Source organism: Macaca mulatta, chromosome 2 (assembly GCF_049350105.2).
Source record: "Macaca mulatta isolate MMU2019108-1 chromosome 2, T2T-MMU8v2.0, whole genome shotgun sequence".
Taxonomy (NCBI): domain Eukaryota; kingdom Metazoa; phylum Chordata; class Mammalia; order Primates; family Cercopithecidae; genus Macaca; species Macaca mulatta.
The window spans coordinates 153,824,346-153,837,824 of record NC_133407.1 but is presented as its reverse complement, the minus strand read 5'-3'; the positions used below and the strand labels follow the sequence as shown (position 1 = coordinate 153,837,824).

The 13,479-nt window shown below is 44.0% G+C and overlaps 1 protein-coding gene and 1 long non-coding RNA gene across 24 annotated transcripts in view; both read right to left on the bottom strand.

Annotated features, from left to right (window-relative positions):
• The window catches only part of NR2C2 (nuclear receptor subfamily 2 group C member 2), a 102,561-nt gene that overhangs the window by 19,565 nt on the left and 69,517 nt on the right, over nt 1-13,479 (bottom strand). For 22 of the 23 annotated variants that reach the window (XR_013414270.1, XR_013414272.1, XR_003727417.2 and 19 more), the window contains 5 exons: nt 12,683-12,785; nt 8,088-8,267; nt 5,376-5,523; nt 4,189-4,282; nt 1,700-1,833 (listed from right to left, as the gene is read on the bottom strand). Coding sequence is in view for 17 of the 23 variants with exons in the window: in XM_028844489.2 (XP_028700322.1) it covers nt 1,700-1,833; nt 4,189-4,282; nt 5,376-5,523; nt 8,088-8,267; nt 12,683-12,785 (659 nt within the window). In the remaining 6 variants the exon portion in view is untranslated. Of the gene's footprint in view, nt 1-1,699; nt 1,834-4,188; nt 4,283-5,375; nt 5,524-8,087; nt 8,268-12,682; nt 12,835-13,479 lie in introns of all 23 variants that reach the window. The other variant, XM_077993636.1, reaches the window with a different exon arrangement.
• Nucleotides 9,967-12,683, bottom strand: LOC144339329 (uncharacterized). The gene is made up of 2 exons (XR_013414291.1): nt 10,965-12,683; nt 9,967-10,093 (listed from the first exon to the last, which is right to left on the bottom strand). It is a non-coding gene; the product is annotated as an uncharacterized LOC144339329 (long non-coding RNA).

The window sequence follows — 13,479 nt, the reverse complement described above, 5'->3', positions numbered from 1 at the left end:
CTACAGCTTTTAGGGGGAACAGAATTCTAGCTGAGATACGATTTAGAAAAACTACAATGGGAAAAGATTAAATTAAATTCTACCTAGTGAGGGAAACGCTAACAATGAAAGCTTCTTTATTTTATTTTTTTGAGATAGCACAGGCTGGAGTGCAGTAGCAGGATCTACCTTCCTAGCTTCAAGCAATCCTCGTGCCTCAGCCTCCTGAGTAGCTGGAACTACAGGCACACGCCACCACACCCAGCTAATTTTTTTCATTTTTCAGAGACTGAGTCTCACTCTGTCACCCAAGCTGAAGCGTGGTGGTGTGATCTTGGCTCACTGCAACCTCCGCCTCCTGGGTTCAAGTGATTCTCTTGCCTCAGCCTCCCAAGTAGCTGGGACTACACACGCTGGTGGCACACACCACCATGCCTGGCTGTATCTTTTGTATTTTTAGTAGAGATGGGGTTTCACTATGTTGGCCAGGCTGGTCTCAAACTCTTGACTACAGGTGATCTACCTGCCTTGGCCTCTCAAAGTGCTGGGATTACACACGTGAGCCACCGCATCCGGCAAACAATGAAAGCTTGTATGTATTATCAACACATCATGTTAGGCACTGAGCTATGTATTACCTAACTTCACGGACAATTTCTTTCTTTCTCTCTCTCTTTACTTTTTCAGAGATGGGTCTCAGCTAGTCTCAAACTCCTGGGATCAAGTGATCCTCCTGTCTCAGCTTGTCTAAGTGCTGGGATTATAGCTGTGAGCCACTGCAACTAGGTCCAATTTCTATTTTTCACAAGTACCCTCCAAAGGTAAAAATTCTCTTCCATTTTACAGATGTAAATGCTGAGCTTACAGTTGTTAAATAACTTTTCCAAGACCATCCATACAATAAGTGATAGAACCAGAATTCTACCTAATTCATATCCCACCCTCTTTCCACTGGACCTAGATCTTGTTATCAGACCACAAGTTAACAAGGGACTGGAACCCCTGAATAGTCTCCAGCTTTGTATCTGGCTGGTCTGGCATGTTAGGAGCAGAGCACAAGAGCCAAACTGCAGAGAAGAAACATCCTTAGCAGCAGTTATTGATGTCTGGCATTAGCTCATACTATCTATCAGCCACTATCAATCTAGTTACCCTGGTGGATTTAAGCTCTGAATTCATTACTCAGAAAAAATATACATGAGGGTTGGGGGTGGTGGCGCACACCTGTAATCCCAGCACTTTGGGAGGCTGAGGCGGGAAGCTCACTTGAGCCCAGGAGTTCTAGACTAGCCTGGGCAACATGGCGAAACCCCATCTCTATTAAAAAATAAAAATAAAAATAAAAGAAGACGAGAAAAATAGGTTAAAATAGAAGTAGAAAAGGGAATAAACTCTTAATATGCAGATGCATTATTAAATAGTAATTAATACAAATAACTGCTGTCCACTAGAGGTTTCCCCCTACTTCTACTGATTTACTCAATTTTCTTTTCCAAGGCTGGGAATGAAAAGAAGTTTTGATTGTTTTATACTGTATAACGTAAGTGGGTCTATGTTCCCACAGTTAAAATTTGAAAGAAGATAGATGTGCAGGGTCATTGTAACAATTTTATCATCCTTAGTTAAATACAGCACAGGTACCAAAATGCTGTTTTCCACCCTCACAATAGAGGGAGGGTGTCCAGGCCAGGAGGGGGCCTCCACCCTCATGGGCTCGTACCGAGTAATCTCACTTGCAGACTGGTCCTCTGGTTGGATTTCTGAAGTGTCACCGTTGTTCAAAGATTCACTTAGGTTGGCAAGCGAGGTCACTACATTTGCCAGTGTGCCCAGAGCTCCCTGGCTTGTTTCAGCCTATTAAACAAAAAATACTGACATTAAAAATGAACACAGATATGCAAATGACTCTCAGGCCAATGAAGTTACAATGCTGGTTCAAAAACAGCTTAGAGGCGAGGGGAATGTGACTACAAAGGGGCAACATAAGGAAGATCTTTTTGGTGATTTAACAGTTCTGTATCTTGGTGTGGTGGCATTTACACAAATCTAGATATGTGACAAAGTGACAGAACAAAAACAGATAAATTAGACTTCATTAAAATTAAAACTGTTGTGCTTCAAAAGAAATTGTCAAGAAAGTAAAAGCACATAAAACAAAAGGACAATTCACAGAATGAAATATTTGCAAATCATATGTCTGACAATGGTTTAGTAGCCAGAATATCTAAGGAACACTAACAACTCAATAATAAAAAGACAACCCAATTAAAAAATGGAAAAAGAGGCCAGGCGCAGTGGCTCATGCCTGTAATCCCAGCACTTTGGGAGGCCAAGGCAGGTGGATCACCTGAGGTCAGGAGTTCAAGACCAGCCTGGTGAACATGATGAAACCCCATCTCTACTAAAAATACAAAAAATTAGCCGGATGTGATGGCAGGTACCTGTAACCCCAGGTACGTGGGAGGCTGAAGCAGGAGAATCACTGGAACCCAGGAGGCGGAGGTTGCAGTGAGCTGAGATTGTGCCACTGCATTCCAACCTGGGCAACAGAGCAAGACTCTTACTCAAAACAAAACACACAAAATTAGCTGGGTGTGGTGGCACATGCGTATAATCCCAGATACTTGGGAGGCTGAGGCAGGAGAATTGCTTGAACTCGGGAGGCAGAAGTTGCAATGAGCTGAGGTGGCACCATTGCACTCCAGCTGGGGAAACAAGAGTGAAACTCTCTTAAAAAAAAAAAGAGGTGCATTATTTCGCAACAAAAAGGAACGAAGTACTGATACATGCTATACATTATGACCCTTAAAAACATTACGCTAAGTGAAAGAAGCCAGCCACAAAAGACCATATACTGTATGATTTCCTTTATATGAAATGTACAGAGTTGACAAAACCATAGAGTCAGAAAGCAGATTAGTGGTTGGTAGGGTTTGAGAAGAGGGGGAAAAAAGGAGTGACTACATAATACGGTTCAGGGTTTCTTCTGAGGTGATGAAAATATTCTAAAATTAGATAGTGGAGATGGTTTGTACAACCTTGTAAATATACCAAAAATCACTACATTGCACGCTAAAAGGGTGAGTTTTATGGCATGTGAATTATATTTCAATTAAAAAAGAAAGCCAGGGGTAGTGGCTCACGCCTGTAATCCCAGCATTCTGGGGGGCTGAGGTGGGTGAATTGCTTGAGTCCAGGAGTTCAAGACCAGACTGGGCAACATGGTATCTGGGCTTCACTTTCAGGCTTACGCTTTCTCTGCATTTGACCGTGCAGTCAAGAGTCACTGTCCTAGAATGTGTGCTAGTGACAAGCTAAGCCCATGTGATTCATCAGCTCCCATCATGCATATGGCCCCTGCCCAAAGACAGAAGGTGCAAGGCCCAGCCTGAGGACTAAGGCACGCAGGGCAGCTCTCCATGACAGGCAAGGGCTCTAAATTTTGTCTTCTCTTTCCCAAAAGAGAATGCCCTGTGATGCCCTGTAATGCCCTGAGAACGCCCATGAATGAGACTGTGAACAGATGAGAAGGAAGCCTGCAGACCTTGCTCTGGGTCTAATGGTCACAGCAATGCCAGTGTTCTCAATTACCAAGTCACCCTCTTAGAGTTGTGACTTGCTGCTACTACTTCCTCATTACTTGGTTACATCAGGAGCACCAAGATGAGAAAAATAGTGAGTTCCCTGGCCTGGAAAAAATCCCCCTCCTTGGTTATCTTCACAGGAGCCAGCCAGTCTCCCCTCTTTGGACTGACAAACGTTTCTGTCCACAAGTTAAATCCCTATGACTGATCTGCTCTAGCAAAGTTTTGGAATTGATAGATTCCTGGCTGAGCTTCACCCTGAAGAGCATCTAATAAAAAAGAATCCGGGGCTTTTGCAAAAAGGCCATTTGATAAGCAGCTCTTTCCTTGGTATGCTAGTAGTTTGCCAATGTGTATAAGAGAAAAAGAAAACTGCGACAGAAAAGAGAACCACCGAATGTCCACCAAATTGACATCCAGACTGACATGTCACAGTGATTATGACCAGCCAGCTCTGACGTGAAAAGCCATCAGCATCTCTAAACAAATCACAAGGAGACCAAGACGTAGGTCATGCTTTTGATGTGGTCTCTGAAGGCCAGGAAGAAGGTGGTGCACACAGTTAGAGAAGTGGCCTGCAATGTCAACATAAAGGATGAGAGAAAGCATGAGTAGAGAACGTCACCTTGGAATCCGTGGCCAGAAGAACTGTACCATCCTCACGTATCAAAGGCTGCTGGATGTTCACAAGCATTCCTGGATCAAGAAGACCTGTTTGTCTATTTAAGACATAAAGAAACTCAGATCAGAGTAGCTTCCAACATTTTATGCACCGTATAATCATGCTGCATTTACCTGTCCTTCCATATTTGTGAAGCTATCTGAATAGCAGAAAAGCTCTAACCAGACTCAGCCGCTTAGTGACTAAACAGAACCCCCACCCCTGTCTCTCTGGAATGAGATATACATAAAGTCGGGTTTACAGCTTGAGACAGGATGAAACACAGATGCATCCCCCAGGGCTTTCCAGGATGACTGCACACTGTGGCCATTCTCCCAAGAAAAATTTACTTGAGGGGCCGGGCGCGGTGGCTCAAGCCTGTAATCCCGGCACTTTGGGAGGCTGAGACAGGTGGATCACGAGGTCAGGAGATCGAGACCATCCTGGCTAACACGGTGAAAGCCCGTCTCTACTAAAAAATGCAAAAAACTAGCCGGGTGAGGTGATGGGCACCTGTAGTCCCAGCTACTCGGGAGGCTGAGGCCAGAGAATGGCGTGGACCCGGGAGGCGGAGCTTGCAGTGAGCTGAGATCCGGCCACTGCACTCCAGCCTGGGCGACAAAGCGAGACTCCATCTCAAAAAAAAAAAAAAAAAAAAAGACAAGTTAACTTGATTTTCAGAAAACCAGCAAGGCATCCTCAACTCCAGCTCTCTCTCTGATACATTTTGGATTTCTTGTTTTCCCCTCTTTCTGATCCTTTTAAAGTAAGTTCAATAGATTACATTAAAAAGAATATACAAATTAACTATAGCACTGAGACCTTATCTCACCTTAGGTCTTTTGTCTGTACTGCAGAAAAGCCCCAATCTTGAATTATAAAATAATTGTCTTCCTGTATGAATGATGCCTAAATTGCAGGACATAATCTGAATTCAAGGCTAGGAGAATTTCTGACCCCATCATAAATCAGGCATCCTCAGGCCTGTCCAGAGGTGTGACTGAGCAGCTCCAGAAGGGGCAGAATTAGGCAACACAAGGTTGGAGGCTATGGCAGGTGGGTGGGAAGCCACAACAGTGCCTGTTCTGGGACGCGTCTGTGCCTCCTCCATCAGCTGCAAAGGCTGACTGCAGTGAGAAAAAGGGACTGACCTCGCTCCGTCTTTGTCTGCCACAAACGTGGGAGTGGCTATCAGGGGACTTCTCAGGTCTTTCCGGATATAGATTTTCTCAGTTGAAGCAGCACAATTGCTTGGTTTCTCCCGTTGCACATCAAAGGGCTTCCGTTCACTCTGTACGGCTTAAATCACAACATAAACATTTGTGTTTAGAGAAACAATTCAAATCAATAAAAACCACATCCCTCGTGGTAAAGTAAGGGGTTTTCTTTAGTAAATCCATTACCGTAGGGAGGATGACTTTGGTGCTAGGTTCATCTAGCTCAGTTTTCACAGTGGACTTTTCGGCCAGAGAGAGGAAATCAAGCCAAACCATGCCATGTCAAATCTAAAGGCATAAAAAAGACCTCACGATGGGTGGTACTCCCTGCTAAGAAACTGCAGCACAGCATCTATGTGGCCTATGGAAGCACCCATGAGCCTTCTGGGCCATTTTGTTAATTTTATGTTATTATTTTATTGTTTTTTGTAGAGATGAAGCCTCATTATGTTGCCCACTGGACTCAGACTCCTGGGCTCAAGAAATCCACTTGCCCCAGCCTGCTAAAGTGCTGGAATTATAGGCATGAGCCACAGTGCCCAGTTGGTTTTTACTTCATGATGCTAACAAAATAGATCATTTCAAGGATAAAGAAACGCCCATCTTTGGGCCGGGGGCGGTGGCTCAAGTCTGTAATCCCAGCACTTTGGGAAGCCGAGACGGGTGGATCACTTGGCCAGCATGGAAAACCTGGCCTCTACTAAAAATACAAAAATTAGCCGGGTGTGGTGGCAGGCACCTGTAAACCCAGCTACTTGGGAAGCTGAGGCAGGAAAAATTGCTTGAACCTGGGAGACAGAGGCTGCAGTGAGCCAAGACGTGCGCTACTGCACTCCAACCTGGGCGACAGAGTGAGACTCCGCCTCAAAAAAAAAAAAAAAAAGAAAAAAAAAGAAAAGAAATGTCCACCTTCAAGTAGGCCCTTAATAGAATGCATTTCCTTTGCCACAATTTGTAGAGGAACCCTTCTAATTTCCAAATCAAGTCTGAATCACTTCTGCAAACTGTTTAATGGGTGTCAATTTTACATCATGCTAGCAAACTCTCCCTTTAGCAGTCTAATATAAGAGCAAATATGCATGTTAGAAGCAACTGAAGAAAACGAAAGCTTTTTAAAGGCAAAAGTGATGAAGGTCAGGGACTAACATTCAGATACGCTGCTAATCAAACTGCTATCCAATTGAATATTGTGTTTGCAGCTACAGCTGTGATCACAAGAAAACTGATTTCAGTCACTGCTCTGAGTAAAAATATTCATCATTGAGAAAAAGGAAAGCTTAGCAATATGGGCCAGTCCCACACCAAGCCAGTGATTTATTTACTCACTTTGGGGAAAGAGCAGTCTCATTAGATTAAATAAAAACATCACACTAGGCAGAAATTAGGTTGATATTTCTAATTTCTCAAAAAATACATTTCCATTTATTCTCCAGTTAATTTTACAGATTCCCATTCCCAGAAACGTCAACATCAATACTGAAATATATTGGTTTTCAGTGTTCCTAGAAAACTATGCAAAAGATGACAGAACCATGCAGCATACTCAGCAGGAGCCTGCAGTCCTGGGTCCACGGCCACCAGACTTGCGAGGCTGAGTTGCATGCCTTGCTCTGCTAAGCTCCATTTTCCTACTGTGGTTTGAGCCTAACTCCACTCTCCTTGAATTTCTTTGTGCTGCCCATCTTGGGTCCTGGTCTTCATGTTTTCACCACAAGTTAGGGAAGTGACCTCCATGCTGATTGGTCCCTGAAAACTCCCAAAATTCTGGCTATGGGAGTGGAAAGGAGGGGCCTGAGACCTTCCCTGGCTGCTCCACACATCCAGGAGCAATATAGTTCCCTTTAGAACCCCAGTTACACAGAGGCTTGGCAAAGGACCTTATCCCAAAAGAAAGTAGAGGGGCTAAGAAGACAAGGAGTAGGCTGATGTAATCCTCAGGAGCAATATATAAGTAAGGTGAATAAGCAGATCACAGAAGAGGACCCTGTGGCTGAGAGGCTACGTGTGTCCTCAGGCGTCATAGCTCTCTCTTAGTGGCACACCTGGAGGTAGATTTGGTATCACCTTTCCTCCAAAGCCTGTGTTCAATCCACTCCACTAAGCTGCCTCCTGATGCATCTGGAGTAAGGCTTTCCACACACACAGCAGGAGAACAGACCAATCCCCGCAGCACTGGCTCTGAATCACCTAGCTGACCCATGAGGTAAACCAAAATGACGCTTAAGTGCGTAATTTTTCTTAAAGTATTTTAAGGCCAGGTATAGAAACCTTATTTTTTCTTGTTTACTCTCTCCCTCTGCGTTAACTCATGTGGTTTTAAAAATTTTTTTTTTTTTTTTGAGAGGGAGTCTCGCGCTGTCGCCCAGGCTGGAGTGCAGTGGCCGGATCTCAGCTCACTGCAAGCTCCGCCTCCCGGGTTTGCGCCATTCTCCTGCCTCAGCCTCCCGAGTAGCTGGGACTACAGGCGCCCGCCACCTCGCCCGGCTATTTTTTTGTATATTTTTTAGTAGAGACGGGGTTTCACTGTGTTAGCCAGGATGGTCTCGATCTCCTGACCTCGTGATCCGCCCGTCTTGGCCTCCCAAAGTGCTGGGATTACAGGCTTGAGCCACCGCGCCCGGCCGGTTTTAAAATATTGTTACTCACATTCCATTTTCATGCCCATCTCTAAGCATTTTTTCAGCCGGCAAAACTGACAGCGGTTCCGGTGATGTTTATTGATGATGCAGTCTTGGTTGCTCCGACAGCTGTAGGTCAAATTTTTCCTCACGCTCCTTTTGAAGAAACCTTTGCAACCTTCACAACTGACAGCCCCATAGTGACGGCCTGAAACAGAAAGAATACACAAATATTTTGTGACTATATTTGTGGATTCAGTTCCTGTGCAAGTCTTATCAAAGTGATGGGTGCATATGCTGTTAGGTGCCAACAGCCACGTGGTCTGAGCATTAAGCATACTGGCCACACCCTTCAAGTAATTTCTCTACAATCTTTCAAGTAGCCTTAGGAGTTCATGATGGAAATACTGAAGCTCGGACAGGTTATATGACAGCTGGCAGATGGCATGACCTTAGTGCTCTTAGTATACAAATGGTCTAACACACAGTAGGAGCTCACAGGTGACAGCTGAACTCTACTATCCACTTGAACACACCTGGGTCCTATTCCTGGAGATCTGGGCTTATGAAGTGGATCAGGTCCCCTGTCCCGCCACAAGTGGCACAGAGCAGACACGTGCATGTGTGGCTTCGGCACAGAGGGTCTCACTCCTGCATTTAGCCCCTCTCTCTGATTCATGTCCTGGGCCCTAAGTCTCCCCTGGGGAAGCGGGATAGTCACAGGGAGAAGCATGGGGACTGTGACTGCCAAAGCCCACAGCAAAGGAGGATTACCATATGGCTCACATGGGCTAGCTACTCAGAGCCTTCTAGAAACATAGTTCTAGGAATGCATTTATTAAACACAGTTTATTTTTCTAATCTTGTTTTATTTTGGTGTCTCTTTTTATTTTTGATACATTGTAATTGTCCATATTTATGAGGTATAATTTGATATTTCAATATATCCACATGTTGTATAATGATCAAATCAGGTAGAGTGACCACCACCTTATGCATTTATGATTTCTTTGTAATAAGGACATTCAAAAAACTTTCTTCTAGGTATTTTACAATATATAATACCTTATTGTTAGCTATGGCTACAGTGCAACAGAACACCAGAACTTGTTCCTACTACTTAACTGTAACTTTGTACCAGTTGGTCAGTCTTTCCCAACCATCTCTCACTTTTCCCCTCCCGCGTCTTGGTGCCATTGTTCTACTCTCTGTTTCTATGATATCATTTATTTTTTAAGGATTCCACAGGAGTGAGATAATATTTGCCTTTCTGTGTCTGGCTTATTTCACGTAACATGATGTCCTCCATGTTCATCTATGTTGTCACAAAGAGCAGGATTTCATTCAATTTTATCTATTCCACTGTGCTACATACCACATTTTCTTTCGCAATTCATCCACTGTTGGATACTTAAGCTGATTCCGCATCTTGGCCATTGTAAATAGTCATGCAGTAAACATGGGAGTGCAGATATTTCTTCAACATAATGATTTTATTTCCTTTGGATTTGGATCCAGTACTGAGATTGCTGGATCATGTGGTAGTTCTAGTTTTAATTTTTTGAAGAACTTCCATACAGTTTTCTATAGTGGCTGTACTAGTTTACAGTTCCACCAACAATGTGTAAGTGTTCCCTTTTCTCCACATCCTCCCTAGCACTTCTTTTCTTTTGTCTTTTTAATTGTAGGCATTTTTTCTTCTTTTTTTTTTTGAGACAACAGTCTCAGTCACTTAGACTGGAATGCAGTGGTGTGATTTCGGCTCGCTGCAACCTCCACCTCCTGTGTTCAAGTGATTCTTGTGTCTCAGCCTCCCGAGTAGCTGGACTTATGGGTGTGCACCACCACACTAGGCTAATTTTTTTATTTTTATAAGATTTTATAAAACAAAAATAAAATCTTATATATTTTATAAGATTCTTTTTTTTTTTTTTTTAAGACAAGAGTCTTGCTTTTGTCACCCAGGCTGGAGTACAGTGGTGCGTTCTTGGCTTACTGCAATCTCTGCCTCTCAGGTTCAAGCGGTTCTCCTGCCTGAGCCTCCCAAGCAGCTGGGATTACAGGAACCCACCACCACACCCAGCTAATTTTTGTATTTTTAGTAGAGACGGGGTTTCACCATGTTGACCAGGCTAGTCTCGAACTCCTGACATCAGGTGATCTGCCTGCCTTGGCTTCCCAAAGTGCTCGGATTACAGACGTGAGCCACTGCACCCTGTCAAAAAATATGTATCTTATAAAAATACAAAAATTAGTAGAGATGAGGTTTTGCCACGTTGGCCAGGCTGGTCTCGAACTCCTGGCTTCATGTGATCTGCCCACCTCAGCCTGCCAAAGTGCTGGATTATAGGCATGTGCCACCGCACCCAGCCTGATTACAGACATCCTACCTGGAGGTGATACCTCATGTGGTGTTGATTTGCATTTCCTTGCGGATTAGCGATGTTGAGCATTTTTTCATATAACCATTGGCCATCTGAATGTCTTCTTTTGAGAAATGTCTATTAAGGTATTTTGCCCATTTTAAAATTGAGTTACTTGTTTTTTTGCTGTTAAGTTCCTTATACGTTCTGGATAGTAACCCCTTGTCAGGTGTACAGTTTGCATGGTATCTCCAACTTTTAATTATCAATGACATTAAAAAGTGGCCCTGGCCAGGCAAGGTGGCTCACGCCTGTAATCCCAGCACTTTGGGAGGCCAAGGCAGGCAGATCACCAGGTCAGGGGATCGAAACCATCCTGGCTAACATGGTGAAACCCCATCTCTACTAAAAATATAAAATTTAGCCAGGCATGCTGGCAGATGCCTATAGTCCCAGCTACTCGGGAGGCTGAGGCAGGAGAATCACTTGAACCCAGGAGGCAGAGGTTGCAGTCAGCCGAGATCATACCACTGCACTCCAACCTGAGCAACAGAACAAGACTCCATCTCAAAAAAAAAAAGTGTCCCCTCCTTCAGTTTAGCTTTCTTATTCACAAAGTACTTTCACATACATTATGCCTCACTTGTTTCCAGCTGAGACTGACCATGGACATGCTCTTCTGATTCTGTCTTGTTTGTATAATCCAATTTCACAGCTACATTGCCAAGGAGAATACATTTCACAGGATTACCATTTATGGTGGCTACAGAGAATCCCATTGTTCTAAGCTCTAGTATGCAAAACCATTTTCCAAGTGTGCATTTGGAACAACTTGGTCTTGTTCTTTTAAGAATAGTTGTGGTAAAGTGCCTTCTATAACATCGTTTTTCCTTTCTTTGCAATATATTTCCTTGAGTTCTCTATCTCTTTGAGTGACACTAATTCAGGAGACAATGGCACAAAGAGCCTGTGACTAGGCCTTTCCTTAAGCTCAGAAGAAGACTGACAAATGGGGAAGTCCAGCAGATTTTATGGCCCTTTTGTTATGTTCATGCTTCATTCATTTGTTCAGAAGTTTGTAGAGTGCCTTTCCTTGCTGAGCAAGAAGACAGGAATACAGAGATAGATGGTAAGACATGGTTTTTGCTTTGACATTCTGATGGGGAAGACAGGCCTGCAGAGTGAATTATATGAGTAGGCAACAACTGATTAGAGAAATCTGTAGGAAAGGGCAATCACCTGCCTACTGGGGTAGGTGAGGGCTTCAGAGAAGGGATAGGATGGATTGGGTTTACCAGGACAAAGGGTGGCAGGCACCATTGGCAGATAAATGGTGTCACCAGCGTGAAAGAGAAACTGGAGCTTCTGATCTTCTGTAGATGCTTGTCTGGGTCTGTCTTCCTAAGAGGCTTGGTCCAACCTCCTTTTTAAAAAACAAAACAAACAAACAAAAACCAGGACTACAGTGTCCAAAGTTCCTGTGAATTTTGTGACCACAGAAGAAAGTGGAACAAGGCAGCCATCACAGAACACAGGCCTGTGCCCTTGGCATCCCTGGTACTGTGTTCTTATAAAATACTTCTCCATTCCTTCCTGTCTGCCTCACTAACCTTCTATGGATCCCCAGTACAAGCAGGCCAGCACTTGCATTTCTGGGCCAGACATGTTCTTCAGTCTCACTTTACCCAATCGTAATCACAGAAGCCTATAAGCTCTCTCTCAAGGATACCGTGGGTATAGACCTTAAACTCTAGGCCCTGGCTCCACTTGCTGGAATGCCCTCCTCCTGCTCCAACGAACATGTACACAATCACCAAGGCTCCCAAGTGTTACTGCCTCTGTGGGGCCTTTCCTGACCCTGGGACTCTAGCTGGAATCACATGCTGCCTCCTGCTTCATTACAGCAGTTATTCATAGTGGGTTATAGTAAGGGGATGATAGAGACAGTTATAGTTAGGATGAAGGGGGATTATACAAATTATACATCTTGTAAAATAGCCAAGTGCTGTGCAAATGCACACTTAACCAAGATCTACAAATTACAGAAATCGTTTCTTGACTTTTCCTTTTTATGTCTAATTATTCGACAAACTACCTTACTTATTTACATCATTACCCCAATAAGAAAAGTAGAATTCATGTGTGAAACCTACAAACGTACATAAAATGGTCTTTCTAAATTAACTACCACCCCACCTCACAACAGTTACTTCATGCTGTTGGCCCGTTGTAAGTGCCAGCATAACCTGGAACTACATACCGGAGGCTTTGTCGCCACAGACCACACAGTACTCTACCACCTGGGGCCGCTGGACGTCCGTCTTCCCCAGTAAACGCTCCACAGAGGCAGAATCCGTGACAATCTGAAAGAAACCAGGAAATAAACAGGGGTGCCAATTAAAAACCAAATCACTGCCGGGCATGGTGGCTCACGTCTCTAATCCCAGCACTCTGGGAGGCCAAGGCGGGTGGATCACCTGAGGTCGGGAGTTTGAGATCAGCCTGGTTAACATGGTGAAACACCGTCTCTATTAAAAATATAAAATTAGTCAAATGTGGTGGCAGGCGCCTGTAATCCCCAGCTACTCTAGAGGCTGAGGCAGGAGAATTGCTTGAACCCGGGAGGCAGACATGGTAGTGAGCTGAGATCGCGCCACTGCACTCCAGCCTGGGTGACAGAGTGAGACCCCATCTCAAAAACAAACAAACAAACAAACACAGACAAAAACCCAGATCACTAAGCAAAGTAATGTTTAACTATAAATTCTCAATGTTGGGTTTCTAAGCAGGAGAACTCTGGACAGAACTGGGAAAATTCCAAATGACAACTTAATCTGACACCCAGAATGGTTCTGCCACTCATCCGGACTGCTCATCAGCTGGGTGGTTTCCCAGGATCAGGTGCTGGTTTCCACTGATCTACTCTATCTGGCTACTACAACCACCCAAAATTGTGGCCCATGTGGGGAATCACACACAGACACTACCAAATGAAGATATTTAAGATTCTTCCCATAACAACTTGAATGTATGCAAAGAGGTATATTGGCAGAGAAA